The 22,500-nt window shown below is 40.8% G+C and overlaps 2 protein-coding genes across 2 annotated transcripts; one reads left to right on the plus strand and one right to left on the minus strand.

Moving 5' to 3' along the window:
* Positions 1-6,973: 6,973 nt before the first annotated feature.
* Positions 6,974-13,273, minus strand: LOC145493336 (uncharacterized). Its single transcript, XM_081472784.1, has 4 exons — positions 13,120-13,273; positions 10,675-11,470; positions 8,701-9,024; positions 6,974-8,187 (listed from the first exon to the last, which is right to left on the minus strand). Exons 1-4 carry the CDS (start codon positions 13,123-13,125, stop codon positions 7,979-7,981), a joined length of 1,335 nt encoding a protein of 444 aa, XP_081328910.1. The 5' UTR covers positions 13,126-13,273; the 3' UTR covers positions 6,974-7,978.
* A 21-nt stretch (positions 13,274-13,294) lies between these two features.
* LOC145493329 (uncharacterized) lies at positions 13,295-21,538 on the plus strand. The gene is made up of 4 exons (XM_081472772.1): positions 13,295-13,950; positions 15,576-16,160; positions 20,625-20,894; positions 21,229-21,538. The coding sequence occupies exons 1-4, from the start codon at positions 13,650-13,652 to the stop codon at positions 21,456-21,458; spliced, it is 1,386 nt and encodes a 461-aa protein (XP_081328898.1). The 5' UTR covers positions 13,295-13,649; the 3' UTR covers positions 21,459-21,538.
* Positions 21,539-22,500: the final 962 nt, after the last annotated feature.

Here is a 22,500-nt window from a genome sequence, read left to right on the forward strand (position 1 = left end):
TTTACCGGGCTAGATTCTAAATAGGTTTGTGCCGCCATTCCTAGCCAAAAGAGGGCCAGAGGGCCCCGCCTTTAAAAAAGAATAATATTGCTGAAACCGAAACCTCTGCTTCTGAAAATGAGGCTGTAAATCTGACCCTGTTGTAGGTATTAGTGATTAGTGCCCTAGAAAATACTAGAAGTCCGCGCAGTGTCATAGGCCGGCGTAGGCCATCGCTAAATTTATAAGTAGCGGCAATTACAGTAAGAATTTTAACCAAAAAACTGACTCACTTTTTCAATGGACTAACCAGGCGCTCATTTTCACGCCCCTTCCTAGAACACTAATTCGTAATTGACACCATGCTCTATATTAGAAGGCCTCGCCCTGAGATTTAGCGAAAAAAAAAAATCTGTATAGTCATTGCAGCTTTTGAGAGAATTGGCCTACCTCACGCCCCTCATGAGAAAAATTATCGATTAGCAGCAGGAGCCTATGACCATGGGCTCCTGTTAGAAGGTAATCTAGCTAACATACAAAAAGAAATTAAATATCATACCCTATAACTCAAAACTAATTTCTTACAAGATTTTCCATCCTCCCCCATCCCCCTTCCCCACAAAAAAAAAAGAAAGAAAGAAATCCTTTCCCACTCTAATATTGCGTCTATTAATAAAACTATTGATTAGACTAGTGTATTAGTCAATCATTCGCCCTGTGTAAGGGAATTCGGATTCCGGAATCCGTGAAATTTTTCTTGTGGAATCTGAAATCTTGAGCTGTGGAATCTGGAGTACTGCTCAAGGAATCCGGAATCCCACTAACGATTGAAATTCGGAAGCCAAGTTCCACTGACAGAAAGGGGAATACAATAGCTGGAATCCGAAATCCACTGGGTGGAATCCAGAATCCAAACGGTCTTGATTCCCTTACATGGGGCGAAATCACCAAGAAACCAAAGCATGCCTAATTACCGTATTTACATTCAGTGATCACGCTTACCTGAGCCCACGGGAACCAAAACGTCCCACGTTTCCTTTATCTCTTTCGACATTTTCAAATTCACCCCTCTGGATACTTTACCCTTGCAGCGACCATGCAGAGGATGCTGGCACTTTCTTGAAGGACAATATTTTACTCCAAGTAAAGCGCGATGCTTTGGGCAAATAACCATTTCCTCACCCTCCTCATCAAACAAACCGACACGAGCAAGTATCAGCTCTCTCTCAGAGGCTACACATGATTGTGTTGTTTGTAATTCTCTCAAGTGCGCCCTTACATCACTGAAGCAAGAATTCAAAGGAAAAAACTGCGTACGATCGGGGTATCTAGTTGATACATCACACGAACTAGTACAGTGCACAGCAAAAGAGCAAGAGAACTGCGACATCGTTTTAACGAGAGACCTTTTCACCTCTGCATCGTATGCCTCTAACTGACCGGCGCAGCCGTGAGGAACACTTTGAAATATCATCCATGCACGTGCACGCGTTTTTGCAACCAACAGTCTATTTATAGAAAGCCTGTGAATCTCAACAACCTTTTGATGTATCTGCCCTATTAGGTCTATTACATATCCTAAGCCCCAATTCAACATTAAGTATCGCCAGACCTTTATGCATATACTCCAATTTTAAAAAGAAAAAAAAAAAGCAAGTAGATTCGTGCGCATCAATTTGTATTTTTAGGGCGAAAGTTTGTTCTGTTTGTAGTTATTGTGGAAGATCGAATCAAGCTATCAAACTACAAAGATGTATGCGCTTCCCAGGAAGTAATTTCCAGGGATTATCTTACAGCCAACCGCTTTACTCCTTTTTAGGCGTATTAGGCAACCAACATTAAGTCGCAAGCAAATCAAGTTATTTTCAATAGAGCGAAGACTTTTTGATAACGTTTTCTGTATCAAGATGCGAATCATGCGATGTCAGGCGTGCAAGTTTCAAGCAAATGTATTATTCCCTTAGTACACGAACAAAAGCAAATTTCATTATACAGTCATTCTAACGTTTAAATACAGACATTGTAAGCATTTTGATAGTGTTCTGCGGACACGCGTGTTTGACTTAGCGAAGAGTAAGTCCTGTCACGTAGTTCACTTCTACAATATAGAGGCCATCATTAAGCCGCCGATTGTTATTTTCATGGGCCTTCGAAATCGTTCTATTTCATTAAAGTTTATATTGTGTAAGCGCGTTATAATAAAAAATGAAAAAAAAAAAAAAAAAAAAATGACGTGGTTAACCTGTGGTGGGCGAATATGTTTTTAAGCGATTAGATAAAAATGGTTCTATTTCATTAAAGTGCATGGTGTGTAATCATTTTATGGCATTTTCTGTCTGTTGCTACTTCATTATTACAGACTAAGCGCGTTATAATGAAAAAAAAAAAAAAAACATTGAGGGCGGTGGCTACCCTGTGGTAGGCGAATATTTTTTTTAAAGCGAATAGATAGAAATGGTTCTATTTCATTAAAGTGTATGGTGTGAAACCATTTTTCGGCATCTTCTGTCTGTTGCTATGTCATTATTACAGAATTAGCGCGTTATAATGAAAAAAACATTGACGGCGGTGGGTACCCTGTGGTGGGCGGATTTTTCTTTTTTAAGCGACTAGATAGAAATGGTTCTATTTCATTAAAGTGTAAGGTGTGTAACCATTTTGTGGCATTTTCTGTCTGTTGCTGCGTCATTATTACAGAATTTGCGCGTTATAATGAATAAAAATTGACGCGGGTACCCTGTGGTGGACGAAGTGTTTGTAGCCCTCCTGTGGAATAGTTCAGTAAGTGCCCAAAGATTTTTTTGCAGATAATGTTAGTATGAAGTTCCACCTTTTAGACGATATGCTCCGTTTTTTGAAGCATGCTCCGCCATTGGAGATATTTTGGCCTAAACTTTGCGTATTTTTACAGTTTTCACTATTAGGTGAGAAGGGGGTCTTGGATGAGACCACTTGTGTAATAGGAATTAGTCGTAGAAGAACGAAACGTAGACAACAGATTGTCTTTGGGTGGGACAACATTCACTTAAAATTTGAAAAGATTTGGTTGAATTCTCATAGCGGTAGAGCTTTATACTTTTGACCATTTTTTTTGGTGATTTTTGGTCATTTTTGTAAAAAAAGACTAGGGGGTGGTCAACTCCCCCCGGTTTTGACCAAATTTCCTTAAACTTAGACTGAAGTAGTTTTGGGTGGACCCCTTCAAACTGGCCAAGTTTCATCGAAATCGGTGGGATAGCTTGTGCCGCCCCTGCCTGGTCCTATCGTGGATGCACTCTTAATTCTTTAGTTAACAATATAAACTGCGGGCGAAATATATAGATTTTCTGAAATCTGAATTTATTGTTAGACCTTGCAACGTAGCGAAATTTATTCCAATTTGGTGCTACTGAGAATTACATAGAAATATTCAATAGCGCACACTGCCGGATTAAAGCTGGCTTCCATATGATTGCTGGGTTTGCTGCAATAAAGGTCCAGTGATCATGATCGACGCGACGCACCTCGAGGTCTTCGTGTATCTCAACGATCCGGCTGCGATCGTGGCGGAGTCATGAAACAGTTCAAAATATAAATATTAACTATTTGAAACTCGGAAAAGATGTACCTAGTTGTTGGAAACAAACTTTGGATAAACGCACTAAGCCATTATAGCCTTATAAGTAAAAAGGTAAAAAGTAGCCAATTTGAGAGTAACACTTGCAAGAAACTCATGCCAGCAGTTCCTCCATCTCAGTTTTTTTTAAATCATGAATTAATTACATACAATAGTAACATTACTTACACTACTAACACTTCTTACAATATTAACATTACCTACAGTACTTACATTACTTACAATACTAATATCACCTACACCGTTGCTGACATCAGTTATTTACAATACAACCTTTACTCACGCTACTACTACTACTACTCACAATACTGTCGTAATTTACACTACTGATACTGATGCTGATACCTCCATCTCAGTTATCATTTTATTTGATAATTTCTCAGTTATCAGTCAAAAATCCCTGCACCTCCCTGCTAACATGTAAAATTTTGACCAATAGGCCAATTTGAGTTTGTGAAAATTCTAACTTGGCCCGGAGGCTTGGGGAATGAAATAAAAGAAATAACTTAGTCATCCCTCAAGCTCGCAAGCTTCAGAGCAGAGTCAGGTTAAAATTTGATTGGCTTATTCTTAATCGGCTACAGGCCCTCCTAAACCTGGTCATGTACCTGTAATTTGTGAAGTTGTTGTTTTTCTTTACCATTTCCCAACTCAGTGACTTACTGAAAGTGAAGAATGATCATCGCAGTTACTTTTCCAATCTAAGCAATTGGAAAGAAGAAGCCTGAAAAAAATCAGGGCTTCAACGGGATAAACCTCACATCATTTCACTCCTCACGGGAAGATATGAACTCAATTAATTGACCTCGCCCCCAATGTGTGGCTTCATAGCTTAGTTGGTAGAGCATCGCACCGGTATCGCGGAGGTCACGGGTTCGAATCCCGTTGAAGCCCTGATTTTTTTCAGGCTTCTTCTTTCCAATTGCTTAAATTGGAAAAGTAACTGCGATGATCATTCTTCACTTTCATCTACAACCGCAGTTCATATATGAATTATTTCATATAAACCTCACATCAGTGACTTACTGTAATTTAATTTACAATTCGTCAAGCATATAGATCTCTTTTCTCTTCCTCTCTGCTCTCGTAATTTGGATAATACAGCCTTTGTTAATTCCATAATTATCAGTATTTGAGCAACTAGGCTAAACAGAAACCAATGAATAGAGGGGGTAAGTTTCTAAAGAAACTGTGGTGCTGCGTCGGTGGGGAGTATAACAAGAATCGCGCTCCGACGAAGGGCTAACGCTCGAAACGTCAGCTTTCGGATATCTTTACGGTGGCCAATTCACATCATCAACCCAGTAGATAAAACCAAATTATCTTGTTAAACAGAAACCAACCTGTTAAAGGTTCTCCAAGAAATTCCTTCTTTTGGGTACACGCCTGCTCTTCAAATGCGGTTGCTTTATTATTGTTATAAATATCTTTTTATTCTCACGAGATGCTCAAAGACGTGAGAGATCATTGCAAATATATGCACACAACAAGTGAGACCTGATAAAAATTCAGGCTTGTTATACGTGTTTGTTATATGATTCTAGATACTTAAATAAGCTTATTCTGCTGGCAGCCGGTGTTTTCTGTAACGGTCACTTGGACCAGTGTTAAATCATCGCGAACGCAAAAGGGCGGTATGTGGCCGAGTAGGGAAGAAGATGGGACAAGGGCGGTATGGCCGAGTGCCCATGTCTTGTTCCATTTCCTTTTAGGCTAAAACGTCTCGCCCCATAATCCCTGCTGAATTTCGAGAGAAAACAGATTGCCAGCAGTTTAAAATAAGCTTGAATTAGCTGTCAATTAGTGTGCATTCTTTGGCCCCCTATACTACCCTTGACGGTTTGATAGCGCCCTCGGATCGGGAACCAGGTTAGCTGTCAGGTACTGGATGCAACGCGCCTGTGGTCAATTGTATTATTCAATCAGGCAGTTCTGTCATTGACAGCAGTTTTCACAACTGACCGCGATATTTTCAAAGGTCATCAGCACGCTTTTAACTCTTCTATTAATGATGAAATCAAGGGCGCTTACGCAGAATGTTCAATAGACTGTTGTGGTTGTGTTAAAATGAATGCTAGAGATCGTGTTAAGCAAAATTTTCACACAAAAGATGGGCGTGGAAAAATTTTTTCCTGGAAAAATTATAGGGTTGTTCTGCAGAAGATTAGCATCCCTTACAGGAGTAGCAATGCTTACAATCGCTTCTAATTAATGATATAGAGATGTGTACATATGAGTCATCTGCCTTGTTCCGTTCTTTGGACTGGAAAAGAATAAACTCCTGAGAGCTGATGTACCCAAATTGGTATACATTAATTGCCTGAGGGGACACATTAAAAATGAACAATTTTCGGCTGGTGCAGTAAAATCAGCGGTGAACAATTTTCGTCAACGAATTGATGTTCGTTTCTTTCAAACAGTTACCAGGGGTTGTCAGCCGTGCCAGCGGCTGTTATCTCTCATTTGTGGCTGCCTTGTAGTGTTTTCGTCAGTTTTTAAAATATTTAATGAAGGAAGGAATCCGGCCTTAAGTTCTTTCCTATTGTTAGTTTTTTCCCTTGTTCTTAGCTAAGTTTTCAATAGTTTATCTCATTAGTTAATAGTTCGTAGGCTTTTTAATAGTTTACTAGATAATAATAGGCTTCTTATTATATTAACTGTCCCCAATTAGTAGAGCGGTGTATCCTCACGGGTAGCAAAATTTTGATGCGCTAATAAAGTTTTAGTATTGTTGTTGTACTAACTAGTGCTAGTGAACATACATGTAAGCTTTTAATCTTTTCACATGACTGTCAGTTTGTTGATGTAGACCGAATTTATACTTGTTGTCCTAAGTTTGATTATTTTTTAATCAAGCCTTTTTGTTGTTATTTTCTTAAGGTTGAACGAGCCTCGTTATGCCACTCTTCCAAATATCATGGTTTGTAACATTGATTGTTCCTACATCTAACACAATAAACATTAGAGTCCTTTAGGTTATCATGCTTCCCACAAGGGGTGCATAGTTAAACTTGGGACAGTTTGAAATATTTTTGTTTTGTGCAAAATCGTCGCAAAGGTTTATTGACTTCAACATCTTCATAATGATTAAAACACAGACCTCTTCGCAATGCACTTTTTAGCGCAGAGAAACACAAGTGTCAGGATCCAAAATTTTATAAGGGCTTGGGAGAAATGTGAGTACACAGGTTTTACATGCTATCAATTTATTGTCTGATTTGAATCACAGAAAGCGAAAAAGAAGAAGATTGACAAGAAATCTCCTGGTGACCTGGGAGTGGATGTTGCACCCAGACGGCGGACAAACATTTCGCGCTAAAAATAAATACACATTGACTGCAGGCGAGTAAATGGTTTGGAAGTGAGGAAATGGCAAATATCAGATAAAAAACTTTAATCATTTCAGGTTGTTTATACTATACTGCATACTGTGGTCAACTACTTAAATCATTACAAGTGACATCTTACAAAACAAGAAAAAGGAAAGTCTTTCTTAGCCGGATATGACGCAATGGTTTGTTACTGATATACCATTTTCTTTTAGCGTTGTGTGACTATTCAAATAACGGCTGTAAATGAGAACTACTAAATAACCAGTAATCAGCAGGCAAATATTTCCGCGCTCTCATGGTTCTCTTAAACATGGTTGCCATAGATATCACTTTTCAAAATTCCCTGACTTTTCCCCCATAAAAACGAAATTTCCTCGACCAAAATAAATACAAAATGGCAGATGTCGTAGCGGCTTCTAGTCTCCTCTTGCAATCGTCCTTTGCACCCAATTATTTCACACTGATTTGTTTGACAACAAATTTTCCTTCTACACTGATTAAGGAAACACATTGTTGAGATCACCAATGTTACTTTCAGCCTTCCACGGTATTAAATCAGCCGTGTTAACTTAATTCAATTTTCCCTGACTTTTCAGTTCAAAATGCCAGTTTTCCCTGACTTAAAATAAAATTCCCAGATCATTTCCTGATCAATGGCACTTTTGTTAAAGATAGGCAGAAATGAAAAGCGGCGAAAAATCCGCCTGATCACAGTTTAGCAACTTAGCTGCTGCATGTTTCCTTTAGAACCCTACTTTTTACTTAATGCCGATCTGTCAATTAAACAGATTCTGTATGCTTTATAGTTTTAGTCGTTTTTAATTTCTCACCACTCGCTAACCTGGTTAAGTTTGCAAACCTTTTGACTCGCGGATTATACACTTTCATTAAGTTCAGTAGCATAGTAACTTAAAACACTAATTACGTTTTATATTCAGAACAACAAATACGTTAAATCTAACGTTAATCATTTGTTCCATACGATGTCAACTTGGGTGACCTGTGCCTCAACATTGTTGCATGACCTGTGCCTTTGTTGTCCTTGCCTTGATCAGCAGATCATGTCTCGCTTCCTGAGTTCTTTGTCGATCATCTTCCTCATTCCAATGGGAAAGCGCTCTTGAGCCTCTTTCCAGCACATGGAGAGCAACCTTACACTTGTTATGTCATCCTTGGCAAGCTGACTCGAGATTGTCTTCACACTGTTCGTGGACCATTGGTATTCCTTCTGGAGAAAACGAAGGAACACCTCCACGGAAGCTGAAAACGACAAAAAGTACAGGTGATGTTTAACTAATAATTCTCTTTTTGCTTTTGAAACGCTGTCACAACAAACGCAATAGCGCTATGAACGAATCTCCACCGAAAGTAAACTGAAACAGGCAACCGGTGCCAAGCGCGGGAAAACGCGCGATTAGTCAGCGCTTCTCGCCTCTGATTGGTCGGGGCGCTTTCTTGCTAACGATTGGTTGAATGAAAAAGCATGTTCGCTCTGATTGGCTAGCTGGTGCACGCTGCACGTGGTTGTCGAGTTTACTGGGTGTTTTTTTGGCCAAAAAAGGCGCTCATGAACAGAAGATAAAATCGTCCCGACCCACAAGAAGAGGCCTTAAAAGAGAGAAAAATGTCTGAACAATTCGTATGCTGTGAAACAAAATAGTTAACTTCGTAGGTCTACAAACTAGAGAAATGAATGGAATAGGCAGTGGGGACAAACAAGGGTGGTGCTTAGTTAATGATGAGAAATAAAACACGCACACACACAAAAATTACCGTCTGCTGAGTCAGGGGCCACTTGTCCACTGACGGTGACTCCCTCCAAAGCTTTCATCATTTCATCTTCTTGTTTGTTCTTCTCTTTTTGTTTCATGATCTTCACTGCCCGTTCAGCGGTCATCAGCGCATAGTGCAGGATGTCGAATGCCATTTTTTCTATTTTCGGGTTACGTTCCTTGTTCTCTTTGGTGTAGTTCCACACGAAGAATGTGTGACTGGTAGAACTTCCGGTGGCGGCTGATGCCTCGTCGAGGGCGTCTTTACACTCTTCCTCATCCTTCAGTTTGTCACGGTGAGTAACAACAGTAATGGGTGCAATTCCTGTTGGAAAACGAAAACAAACAAAAAGATAAAAATGTGTAGACGAAAGAAGAAAGGTAGTTTTTTCTCGTTCCCTTTCCACGTCTAGTCCCCTATCCTCTTGGTTGGTTCCGTGACGTAACGTGTTTGCTTCCAAGGATTTTGCCTGACAGTGATCAGTGTAAATTCGATTCCTATTATCAGTATTAACAACTGGAAAAACGTTGACACTTTTCCTTTGCTTTACCCTGTTCTTTTGAACCCTATTATAGTTTACGCTTTACACTGTTCTTTAGCTTTACTCTGTTCTTTTGATTCCTAAAATAAGCTAGGTTTTGCACTCTTCTTTTGCTTTACCCTGTTCTTTAGCTATACCCTGTTCTTTTGATTCCTAATATAGCTTTGTAATGAATGATGGCGAAAAATCGAATAATAAGATACCCTTCCTTGCTGTTGATCAATCCTGCGATGTATCAAAGCTGTACAGTGTGGGGCCCAGTTCTCGGCCACTTTTTGTTCAGCGTTTATTTTTCGCGCCACAAATGAATCTGAATGAAAAGCAATTGTTTCCAAAGGTAGCTTGATTCCTTGTCTTCCGTTCTGCCAAGTTTTGTTTCGTCCTGCCGAGTTTTTCTGTGAGCACGTCGAGGTGACGCGAAGGTAGGTGAATTTGGTTTCCCGAAAACGTGTTTGTTTACGGCTACTCGAATTACATGGTTTAATTCAAGTTTATATTTTGTCCGTCTAGAAAGCCCAAATGAGCCAATTCTTGGCATAAAAAATGTAGAGTGATAAAGCTATCTGTTAAATATAAACTTCTCCTGGCGTGTTTAATTCTTTGACCTAAATTCACTCCTCAATATTTCCTTAGTACTTTTGCGTATTTGCCTATTCTCGGCCACCCTGCTCGCCTTCAACACTAAAAGCGCTCATAGTTTTGTGTGGAGTATTCGTGTCAAGTCAGTTGTAAAAATAAAGCTGTAATGGGGTGGCATGCTGAAAACTATGAGCTCTGACTTAACCCCGTTTTAAATACCCAACCCTTTTTAGCCTCGCTTCACTGCACTTAAGAGAAAAACTAGGTGTGCAAAAAAACTTCCTTTTCTAACATGAAAGAGTGCTCTTTAAGGATAATTAGTGATCGAAATATCAAAACACAAGCCTTATAAGTGATTTAACAACAAAAAAATGGTAATAAAGCGTTCTTTATTCTGAGGAATCGCATGCACTCTTTTGTGGCCGAGAACTGGGCCCGCTGGCCGATAACTGGGCCCACGAACGAAGCCTCCATTTTCGTTATTATTCGGGAGAAAACAGCGTTGAGCAGTCGATAGCTCTACATGTGTAAACGGAATGCTGAAGCTAGTTATCCGTGAAATTTTCAGTCCTTACGGCTATTCCAAGGTAAGAAATACAAGTTTACTTTTTTTGTGGCCGAGAACTGGGCCCCATACTGTATACACAATTACTAATACTTTTTTTGAGAAAAGCAAATACATATGGTGGACGGCTTTCTTTCGCGGGCAAAAGAGGAGGGAAGAGGGGGGTATACCTTTCAGAGCCCCTATCTTTTAAGCCGAGCATAAGGCCTACCCTAGATCTGCCATTGGCTAGTTAACCGCCATGAGAATGTCATAGACGGAATGGCGAAAAACAAAACTAAAACGTTACCAGTTTTCCGCAGCATATCTCGGACCGGTTTCAAGTAATCTCTCAGAGCCCCCTCTTCCAGCCGTGGATCGTTAGCCTTTACCACAATGATGATCCCGTGCATTCTTTGTCCAAATTCTGTTCTCTGATGCAACTCCTGCGCAGCGCTGGCTTCGCCTTCCTTAGGACGAACGATATTGTCGCCAGGCTGGATTCTTCCGGTCAGGATATTCTCGAACTCAGCCGCCTCGTTAGCATTGTAGTTGAAGAAACCCCTGGTGTCGACCAAGTGGAAAAACATCTCTGGTAGGTAGTCTTGGAGGGTTATGGTCCCCTCCTGTCCTGTGGTGCTATCTGGAGCGCTTCCCTTTTCTGTTTGCCTCACCGTTCGTTCACACGTGTTGATGAAGCAGCTCTTACCTGATCCCGTGGGGCCGAACACACCAATCCTAAGCTGGGTTACATCTTCAATTTGCAGTCCCAGGAAATTATCAAGCCTGGTTTTGTTACCAAATTTGTAATTGAACAATTCATCCCGACGTCGACACAACTCTGCCTCTAGCTGTAGAAGTTTTTGCTCTTCTTCTTTCCTTCTAGCCTCTTCTTCTTCCATCTCCCTCTGCAGCTGTTGTTTATATTGCTCGCGTTGCCTCGCTTCTTCTTCATGTCTTTCTTGCTCTATACGCATTTTTTCTTCAATCTCGCGTTGTTTTCGTTCATTCTCCAGCCGTCGTTTCTCCTTCTTTTCCGCTTCTCGTCGATCCCTCTCTGTGTTATCCACGTACGTGTACTGAGTCTCATGACTGGAACCACCACTCTAGAAAAATAGCACAAAATTGAGTATCAGATAGGCCCTTTCTTGCAGGGTGCTCCGAAGGTGGACCCTCATTTTGCTTCTGACCGGTAACTGGGGCTTTCAAAGGTAGGTCCTTTCTTTTTGTTACAAAAGGGGTGGGGTGTAAAGCTGGATTTTCTCGAGCTCCAAAAAGGAGAGGGAGGGGATGAGAGGATTTCTTTTCTTTAGGCCTTTAATAAAATATTTTAAAGGAACAGCTGAAGAAAGGCTTCTGAAATAATTTTCAGTTTTTAATTCTTTTTAAATCTTTTAGCACGTATAATTTTCAATTTTTTTTGTCCTTTTACAGTGAGTTGTATTTTTGTCTGTTAGGCTTTTATATTAGCAAAGAAGAACCAATTTTTATTTGGATTTGCTAATAAAACCGTTATTGTTTTTGGCAGTTATTGTTATTGTTATTGTTATTGTTATTGTTAGTGTTATTATTATTATTATTATCACATCTTACATATGTTATTTGGTAAATAAATGATTTGATAGGTAAATAGCTATTCTTTCCATACTCATTGAAAGAGTACATTGAGACTGTTGGCCTCAAATTGAATTTTATTCAGTTGAACTGGCCGGTACACTTCTGTCATGATATAGATATAGTGATATCATGATATTCCCTTTTTATTGCCCTGTCAGTCTTATCACCCTGTCAACCAGTATTAGCAAACCCGTTCTCACTCCACCCTAGAATTTCATTTTTCTCACCCACCCCGTCCCCGCTAAATCATAATTTTTATCCCTCACAACAAGTCACGCAACACGATTAGCGAAAGTATTTTCAAAGATCTCAGTGACGACGCATGGAAAAAAATCAGCGTTTTCTTAAATGTGCTTGGATTGGCACTACATATGATACTGCAATATAAATACAAGCAGAACATTTCAGAAACAAGGTAAAAATTCCTCATTTGCACTGTCATGGCCAGTTCCATATCAACGAAGGCAGGCAGGTTATTTCAATCGTTTTCCTTCAGAAGGACAAACAATGTACTAACAAATGTAACATGGTGTCATTTTAACGTGCAAGTTTCTTTCTCCACTTAAAGCAGGCGTATCTGTGCTTTTTTAGTGTTCAAGATGGATTCAATAGCTTGTTACGCACGAAAGTGAAAGTAGAACTTGTGATCTACCCGGAAGTCACCGGAAGTGAAAGAAACCGAAAATGGAACGCGCACAAACTTTCCTCGCTAACGAGAGAAGAACTTTGTCACTTTTTTTTCAATTTTCGTATCTTGTAATTGTCGCTAATTTTAAAATGGATTGGTTTTTTGGAAGAAACCGAAAATTTTGCAACCAGCACGGATGCCACGCGTTTCGGTTTCTGGGAAGCGAGAAGACAGGAGTTGTGTATCACTGAGTTCAAGTAACTGTTTGACACACGGACAGAACGATTTCCATGCATTGAACAAAATACTTCTAACGTAAGGCTTTCGATCACCGATGGCAAAACACCCCGACAAGAACCTTAAAATGTGCTTTACAAATGGAATACACGAGTAAGAAGCAAACCTATTACAAGTGCCACAAGATCCGGCCAAATAAATACATTTCAAAAATAGCTGAACAACTATTCGGCAAAAAATTGGTAAAATCTGGCAAGTTTATGGCCTACTTACCCCCATGTTGAAGATTTAGACAGACTTCGTCCTCTTCACAGCAGAAGTGGATGTCTCGGCGTTCTGTTCTAAAGATGTGGCGTTGAATGATTAAAATAAACCTTTGTATGGTGCGAGTTGGGAATTTTCCCCTCGATCCCATGTTTTCCGGGAATCTCGCCCCACGTGATCTATACAAAAGTGATAACCCGTGTGCGATGCAAAGACGAATTAATTCATCTGTAGTGCAGTTTAGGGTTTATCTTTTTCCTATTTCGCTCGAAAACGTTCCGATTGCATCAGGAGTATTAAATGCTGAGCTTAAGTATCCCATCTTCATGTTGCGTGATAGCATTGGCATTGCGTGAATTTCAGCAGGTGTCAATTGAAGAAGAGTGACAGGCTTTCTCGGAATTATTGCGCAGTTGTGATCGCTCTTCGATTCAAGGAAGGAAGTGTTGCATTTTTAATTCAGTTCTTCAAAGCTGCGATCGAAAGCTGCGTTTCAAGCTACGTAGAGGACGTAAAGATTGCTTTAACAATCAGAGACGATGTCACAGCGACCAAAGCTGTATCTTTTTAATTGTGACCGTACCTACAAATTGGAAGCTGTCGAAGGTTTGTTAAACGCAACGAAAGCGAAACTCGTCGAACTCGGCTTTGACCCAGTCGTGGAGAAGCACTATTTCTCACTTGGTCAGATGTCTGACGTGACCACCAACACCATTCCCAAACTACACATGGACATGGCGTTCTTTGTAGTCCATGCACACGAATCTCGGCTGTCGATCAACGAAGACAACGCTGGAATCGGTTACGCCAATATCTACAGAGCTCTACTGGAAAGAACTGGTGAGTATTGAGGCGGAAGCACTTTTACTGGGTAGATTTCCCTACTCTACTATTTCTAAGAACTCAAACGTTTAAAACTTCGCAGCACTTTGTACAAGGTAAACAGCGCTTCATGTAACCAAGTTTTCTATACTTTTAGCCTATCTATAGTGATCAAAATTACTTGAAAATTAGACAAGTATGACTCGACACATATTTTTGCCCTGAAGGGAATCGAGCGAAAGTGAAAGTAATTATTCCCATAAATTTCTTTTTAAGCAATGCTAAAAAATGTTTCTACTAGAGGTGATGGTACACTAAACGTTTTTGCCATTTTGCTGAGACAATTATGCTTTATGCAACGTTTGTAATGTACATGCACGTCTCGCAACTGTTAGGCCAAGTGCAGGATCAATCTGGACGAAGTAGAGTCCATGTGTTAGTTCTTGCAAAGATTGCAAAGATTTTTTATGTTACGTTCATTCCTCGTTCTGTTAAAATTAGGCAGTGTCTCGTTCAACTTGAGCAACCGAACACGTAATTTGTAACATCCAAGTCCCTCATCCCGCGCGGCTTTGTGGGGTATAGAACTATTCATTGCAACTCCAGTGGCCAAACAAGAACTTATGACAGATATAAATACATGCCTTAGTAGGTTGTATTCACACTTGGTGCTCGAACACTGGTGCCTGAGACCCGGAACAAAAGTGTGTTGTGTTCAGCCACTGGTACTAAAAGTACCCAAGTAACATACAACGTTGAGAATTGGACTGGGGCTCGCGAGTGTGAACATAACTCAATAAACGGCACCCCTTTATTGCAGGGAAGATCCCCTTCCCGTAATTGCTCATTCTAGTTTTGAACGAAAGCCATGAGCCCATAGTTATTCACTTTATGTCATATGAGAAATTAGAGTTACCCATAACACCTTGTATAAGCTAACCAGATTGTTTTCTTTTAATTTCTCTTCTTTCGTTTATTTTTCTTCTCGTTTTCAAGATCATATAGACCAATAAGTTTGTTTGGATAATTCTTTCTAGAAGTTGACGGATCGTGGGAATGAAAAAACAATTTATATTTTTTTATCCTGCGTTTGGGAGTCAAATTAGCGGGAATTTTACAATACGCTGGTCAGTAGTTTTTGATTTTTACTTACTTATTACATTGTTATTAGGTCTTTCTTTTATTTTATACATGACCCCACATGCTTTTAGCTTTAAAACTTATCATGTTAAAATAAAGGCTATCCGTCTATCTACTATCTATCTATCTAAGTTAGTAATTAAGAAATAATGTCAGCTTTATATGATAGATTGAATATAAGTTAGAAAAGCAAGTTGCTCTAAGCGCGCAGTATTCTGTATCAGCCCTGACTATAAGCTTGTTTCGGTATTTTTATGAAACTAAAAGAGAAACAAACAAACTTGCAAAACGCACATAGTTATCTAGTGTAGTGCAGCGGACATAATTCGAAATCGGATCTAGGGCGAAATTCACAACTCTGAAATACCAATTCCTAATCATGAAAGTTTCTGTTGAATGTCGACGCCGCGAGAGTACTGGATAAATTGAACCCGCAAAAATGCCATGATTTGTTTTTCTATTTTATATTGAGAACTGGAATTTGTGATTTTTTTTCTCCGTAGGAGGGAAAGTCATTATCGTCATTGGAGGGGATGACAACTACAGGAGTGAAGACGAGAAAGACCGAGTCGTTATTTCACGATGGGCCTGGAGGAAGATATCCTCACAGTTTAGGGACGAATTTTTAGATGGAAGGAAAAGCTTCATCTTTTCTTGGAACAAACAACACCGAGAGATTCACGAAGAAGCATTATTGCATTTCTTTGAGCCAAGCAAGGAAGGACAGAAGTTTGAATATCAACCGAAACTAAAACAACCGGAAAGCGGCAAATCGGCACAGTCCTCGACCGAGAGAAACCCCTTGCAGAAATGTCAGTCCATGGATGAACGAAGAGGGGAAGGTATAAAAGGCAGTGGCTCTTTCAGTGCTGAACAAAGACGAGAGAAGTTCTCAGGCGGCCACTCCCACAGTGCTGACGAAACAAGAGAGTACAGCTTATTCACTCGCCACAACATTGCTGAACAGACAAGAGACGACCACTTATTTGGTGGCACCTCTGGAACCGCCATGGCAACTTCTGAGGTTGAGCATGGAGCCAAGTCCAAAGAAACTCCTTCAGCAAGCACTGGTAGAGCTAAGGGTACAGGTAAAGAGCGGAGGGCGAATCTAGTGTATTTGTATAACTTAAAAGAATTTCTGGCTGTTTTCTTCATTTCATAAATTATAAAAAAATCGTTTTCGTTATTTTTGGTTTAGAAATGATATCATAGTAACCGGCGCTCGCTGTTAATGTCGCGATAGCGTGCATGGCAGGCGTTCAAAGGGGAGGAAGAGGGGGAAACTAGAAGCGCGATTGGAGGGACAAGGAAGGAAACGCCTGCAAGCACGCCGTTGTTTTTGTCATTCCGCGCTCTAATTAAGTGTGCAAAACGCAGAAAACTGTGAAATATCTGGCAGTCGAAATGATCCAATCAGAATCATGCCGCTTCGCTGCAAATCCCTGTCGGGTTCTCCAATTTCTTGTTTTTCTCCCCTACTTGCCGCTAGCCTGTCAACAGGCTCCGGCTGGAAGGGTCTGACCGCGGCTGCAAGGGCCGAGAGGAAACTGGCTGAGAGTGAAGTGGCCGAGGGGGGGGGGGGGGGGGGGGAAATGGTGTGGGAGAGAGAGGGGGAAGTGGTGTGGGGGAGAGAGGGGACCATTCCCCCCTCGACCACCTCCTTCTCAGCTAGTTTGGTCCTTCCAGCCGCGGTCAGACCCTTCCAGCTGGAGCCTGTTCTCAGGCTACTCTTCCCAATTTGGAGAAATATGAGGAAGTGTTAAGGTGGCCGAACACAGTTTTTGATACCCGTGTTTCATTTACCTTTTTCTCTAAAACCCTTGTTCCTTTGGTCGCCAAAAATGGTAGCAAGCATGTTAACAACACAAGCTTTGGTTTTTGGATAGTTAAGCTGACGTATATGCCGTTGCCATGGCAACATGAATAAATATAAACAGGCCTTTAAAACCGGTTTTGTTTATTTTTTCAGAAAATCTAGTCATTAGATTTTCTTTATAATTTTTATGCAACAAGCTTGTAACACTGCTTTACAAGTTAACACTATTTTAATAATTCAACAGACAGGTCTTTAATTATCCCTTGCTGAAGGCTGACTGAATTTCCTCTGTTGAAGTTCAAAATTTTTTCAATACGCCAGTTACTTATTTCCTAAAGTATTTTCGTGCCAAATTTCGTGAAATTCTAATGAGTGGTTCTCGAGAAATAGGCGTATTTCCGAGAAAACTATTCCGCATTCAATCGCACTTTTTCGACTTTTCTAATATAGCTTTGTAATAAAAGACAAAAACCATCAATACACTGTTTAATTATGAAGAAAGATGGTACAGATAGTGCGGGCATTGGGCAAATAAAATGATCGCTGTACTAACGCCATGTATGGTTTTTGCAATCCTTGTGCGCGCGCTGAATTGCGTTAGCAAGAGCGCGCGCGAAAATTGTGTTCGGCCACCTTAAGGTTGTAAACTTGAGTTTCTACTAGCTGTGCCCCTAGATGACCAGTACGTTCTTGTTAGAGCATAGTCCGATTGATACTTGGAAAAACAAAGCATGAAATGGTGCCTGGGGAGAAATTCGAATCGGTATTATCACATGCAACCCCAATCGGTCAGAACAAAATGCAGACTACAGACTGCAGACTGAGGATAAAGTCTGTTTCTCGTCTGATACGGATACGTGACAACATGTCATCTAAAAACATACGGAGTGTCACGCAGTCGCTTTTCCGCAGTCATCTTTCAACAACATCTGCATTATTCTGGAACATTCCTCGCTCGTTTCTCATAGTTTGTCTTTAACAAAGCGGCCAGGCCACAGGTTATTTATCTGCTGCTCACCTGATTTGCCAGCTGAATTACCGATCTCTGAAAGGCCGCCGTGCTGCCCAATGCGAAGATAGTCAAGACAGCGGACGACCCACGTTCAAAGATAGTCATTTGTTATGTCACTTGTTCTCGATATCCTATTGAGTGTGGCTATTTTTAGATATTGACATGACAGCACGCGCACAAAGAGAGAAAATATGGGAAGACTATGACGGTTTGAAATTCTATTTAAGAACGACTGTGGCCTGACCGATTGGTGTAGCATGTGGTAAAACCGATTCGATTTTCTCCGCAGGCGCCATTTCATGCTTTGTTTTTCCAAGTATCAATCGGACTATGCTCTAATAAGAACGTACTGGTCATCTAGGGGCACAGCTAGTAGAAACTCAAGTTTACAACCGTAACACTTCCTCACATTCCTCCAAACTGTTTCCTTTTCTTTTCGTTTGTCCGCCATTCTGAATTCTCAGGCGGGTTACCTCTGTACATTCGTTCCCAGACTCCCGTTCCAGGTTTCCCGTTTCCCGTTTCCCGTTTCCCGTTTCCCGTTTCCCGTTACCAGTTTTAGTAACATCCCATAAGAATTTCACCGTTCCATCCAAGTTTTCAAATTCACTTGAAATGAAAAATCGAAAGAACAGTTGGCGAAGGATCAACCTATACCTTGTGCACAGGACTGTGCTGAAAACTGTACGTTTTCTTGCACAAAGACGTTCTCCTGAATACTTGTGGAGGGATGTTACTAAAACGGGGAACGGGGAACCGGGAACGGGAGTCTGGGAACGAGTGTACAGCGGTAATCCGCGTGAGAATTCAACATGGCGGACAGGAAAAGAAAAGGGAACAATTTGGGCAAATGTGAGGAAGTGTTGCAGTTGTAAACGTGAGTTTCTACCGGCTGTTCCTCCCGATCATGTGCCCAGGACGTTCTTGTTATAGCAGAGTCCGATTGGCACTGTGATAAACAAAGCATGAAATGGGGCCTGGGGGAAAAATCGAATCGGTATTATCACAAGCTACTTCCCCAATCGGTCAGGCCACAGTCATTCTTAAATAGAATTTCAAGCCTTCATAGTCTACTCATCTCCTCAGTTTGTGCGCGATCTGTCATATCAATACGATTTCGAGGACAAGTGACATAACACATGACTGTCTTTGAACGCGGGACGTCCGCGGTCTTCCCATTCGGCGGCGTGGCGGCCTTTCGGAGATCGGCAAGTCAGCTGGCAAATCAGATGAGCAGCAGATAAATACCCTGTCGCCTGGACGCGTTGTCAAAGACAAAATATATGAAGAAACAAACAAGGAATATTCCACAATAATGCTAAGGTTGATGAAAGATGACCGCGGAAAAGCGACTGCGTGACACTCGGTATGTTTTCAGATGACATGTTGTCACGTATCAGACGAAAAACAGTCTTTATTCTCTGTTTGCGTTTGGTGCCAAGTCTGCAGTCTATATTTTGCACCTACTCTGCATTTTGTACCCGGTCTGCAGTCTTGCAGTCTGCATTTTGTACTGACCTATTGGGAAAGCGTGTGATAATACCGATTCGATTTTCTGCCCAGGCGCTATTTTATGCTTTGTTTAACCCAGTACAATATTGGACTCTGGAGCACAGCCGGTAGAAACCCACGTTTACAACCGTAACACTTCGTCACATTTCTGTTCCCTTTTCTTTTCCTTTGTCCGCCATGTTGAATTCTCAGACGGATTACCGCTGTACACTCGTTCCCAGACTCCCGTTCCGCGTTGCCAGTTTTAGTAACATCCCTTGTGGAGGTACTTGGTTGAATTACACTTGATGCTTCTGCCGATGAACCCTGCGGTATTCATTTCTGCCGATGCCAGGTAAAGAGCGACTTGGCGGTTGGTTTTGCTCGGGTCTTGCTGAGATTGCTAAGATCTTTGATTGACGAGTTCATGTCCTGAAACTGCTCGAAAGTCGAACGTCGGTAAGTCTTTTCTATTTTCTGGTATAGCATCTTCTTGTATTCTCAGAATTTCCGATTCAGAAACACTGGCGAAACGCGAGTTTACGCCGGCCATTTTGTTTTTGCTTGGATCACGCATTATTCACTCGGTAAGTGGTGAATAATTAACAATTAGGCAGAGATAGCGACCCAATCAGATTGCTTAATTCCTAGCCTCGATTCTTCTCGTAACCAACACGCGCAGCTTTCCATAGCCTGTCGGCAAAACGGCTGGCCTAGCGTAACCAGCATATCTTTTCCTTCCAAGAGCTGTCTGATTGCTCTCCTCTGCTCTACTTTCAACTCGTACTTGTAACCGTTTCCTTCCAATGAATGGAGTGTTTCTTGAAGACGCTAAAAACGATTATCTCCCGATTTACCTGCATTGTCAAATGTAATTGAGGAGACACGAAAGTACTTTATGAATGACATATCACTGACCAATCAGAGCAATCTATTAAGTACTTAATTTTAACTAATCAGGATTTTGATTTTCATCTGGTGGACGTAAAAAACGAAGAAACATTGGCGTGCTTACAAGCGTTCCCTTCCCTCCAATCGCGCTTTAAAATTCTAGTTTGCCTCTCTCCTTCCCCTTTGAACGCCTGCCATGCAGGGTAATGTCGCGAAGGAATTTAACGCGGAATCTGATTGAGCTTTACATTTCCCTGACAAATTGAATGATTATTGCACAAAATAACAAAGTTCTTGTCCTCAAGGATCTGTAAAACTAAACCCATTCGTCTTTTTTCCTAGAATTGGCCATTCTTGGCTGTAATGTGTCGGGGGATTCCATGCAGGCTGTGAGGAAAGTTTTTCAAGACATCTGTCACAAGCTGAATCTCGAGCCATATCCACCAGCTGAAAATTTTCCTCCCCTCGAAGTTAAAAGATATTTGACGAAAAACCGTCTCAAGTTCTGTGTGCTGGTGGTGGATGCCGAAACAGTAAAAGATGCTTATATCAACTTATCTCAACGGAAAGTGGAATACCAAGAACTTCTGGAAAGAGCAGCGAAGGAAGTTTGTAAGAACTAACTTCATTTCGGCGATGTGATACCTAAATGTCTTCAATTTAGAAACGCTTGGCCTGAAACGCGGTGGCAAAAACTAGGTCTTGACAGTGGCGGGGGTTTGTAGACGTAACACAGCGTAGTTTCCAATCCCTAGTTATAAAACTGTAGGTTACCCCCTACCTCGAGAATTGACTATTTCCTTTCACCACCAACAAATCTTGAGGAATTACATGCAGCAAGTGAGATGCTCTTTTTTCCAACTACTGCATGCCTAGAAATATCTATACTTTTTTTTTTACAACGGATGGTAGTACTTTAATTACCTTTATTACTTTGCTTTTGCAGATGAAAAGGTCGTCATCTTGATATGCGACACCTGCTCTTTAGAATCAAAAGATGACGAAGTTATAGTAAGTCAAACCATCGAGCGCATCATTTGTGATAAAGGAAAAGGCTTTGTTGCATGGTTGAAAAAAGGAAAACTGTCTGTAGATGCCAGTGTTTTAATGCAGTTTCTGATTTCGAAATGGCCTGCGCCCCAACCAAATCCACAGACGAATCCCTCCATTCTCTAGATATGTGGATAAATCACGAAGTGGTTCTCCTCAGAGAAACCCCTCAAAATCGGAACCAGGACATGGGTACCACGTACCACTTGTGCAGCAGCCATTGCCACACGGCTCAGTGACAGTTAAGCAAAGGCAATCTGGGTCTGTCAAACTGAGGAGTTTACTTCGTTGTGGAGAGATCTCTCTTCATTTAAAAGATATTCAACTATGGGACCCCACATTTACGGTCCCGGATCACATTAATCAAGACCTGTTTCAACAGTATCACGACACGCCCGTGACTGGAGTCACAATCGTGGAAGGCACTGATGGCACACTTCAAGCGTCAATTGATCCAAAGTTGATTGACGTCTCGAGGTCAAGGTACGAAGGAATACAGACCGCTGGCAACGAATGTCTACAGTTAAAAACTCGTATCCGTAATGGACTGGTATCTTTCGATGAAAGCGATGTACACTTTAGGTTTGGAAACTGGGAAATACCTCAGCACATCGTTGAGAGTTTGAAAGAAGAATATTATGCGACACCTTGTGGGGAACTCTACATTCTTTCAGACGAGAAAGGAAACTTACGATGTATAGTGAAAGTCCTTGGAAAATTTGATCGAATTCGCACTTTTGTCAACAAACGTGAATTCAAAAAGTAAATAACTGCAACGTAAGAAGTGAGAATTTTTCAAAATGAGAGACCGACAGAAACGTTTATTTCAACTCGGATTTCTTTCAGTTTTTTGCAAATAATTGATTTTCAAGGAAGCAGTGCTAATGGCAGTGCAATTATTCTGAAAATACTAACATCACTAAACATAAGTAGAAATTTTACAGAATTACATTAAAATGCCACTAACCCCCAAAATTTTTTTTCGCTAATATAAATTTCCTTTTTCTCCTGATCACCACTGCGAAAGAATTATCGTTGTAGCTATTTTCGTTAATTTTCTATGAATTTTTAAAGTTTGTAAATTTGACCTTTTCCATATTCACGACCTAGGAATAGCGGAGAATGGGACGAGTTGGCTTTTGACGTCACTTCGGGAATAGCAATATTT

Source organism: Orbicella franksi, chromosome 7 (genome assembly GCF_964199315.1).
Source record: "Orbicella franksi chromosome 7, jaOrbFran1.1, whole genome shotgun sequence".
Taxonomy (NCBI): domain Eukaryota; kingdom Metazoa; phylum Cnidaria; class Anthozoa; order Scleractinia; family Merulinidae; genus Orbicella; species Orbicella franksi.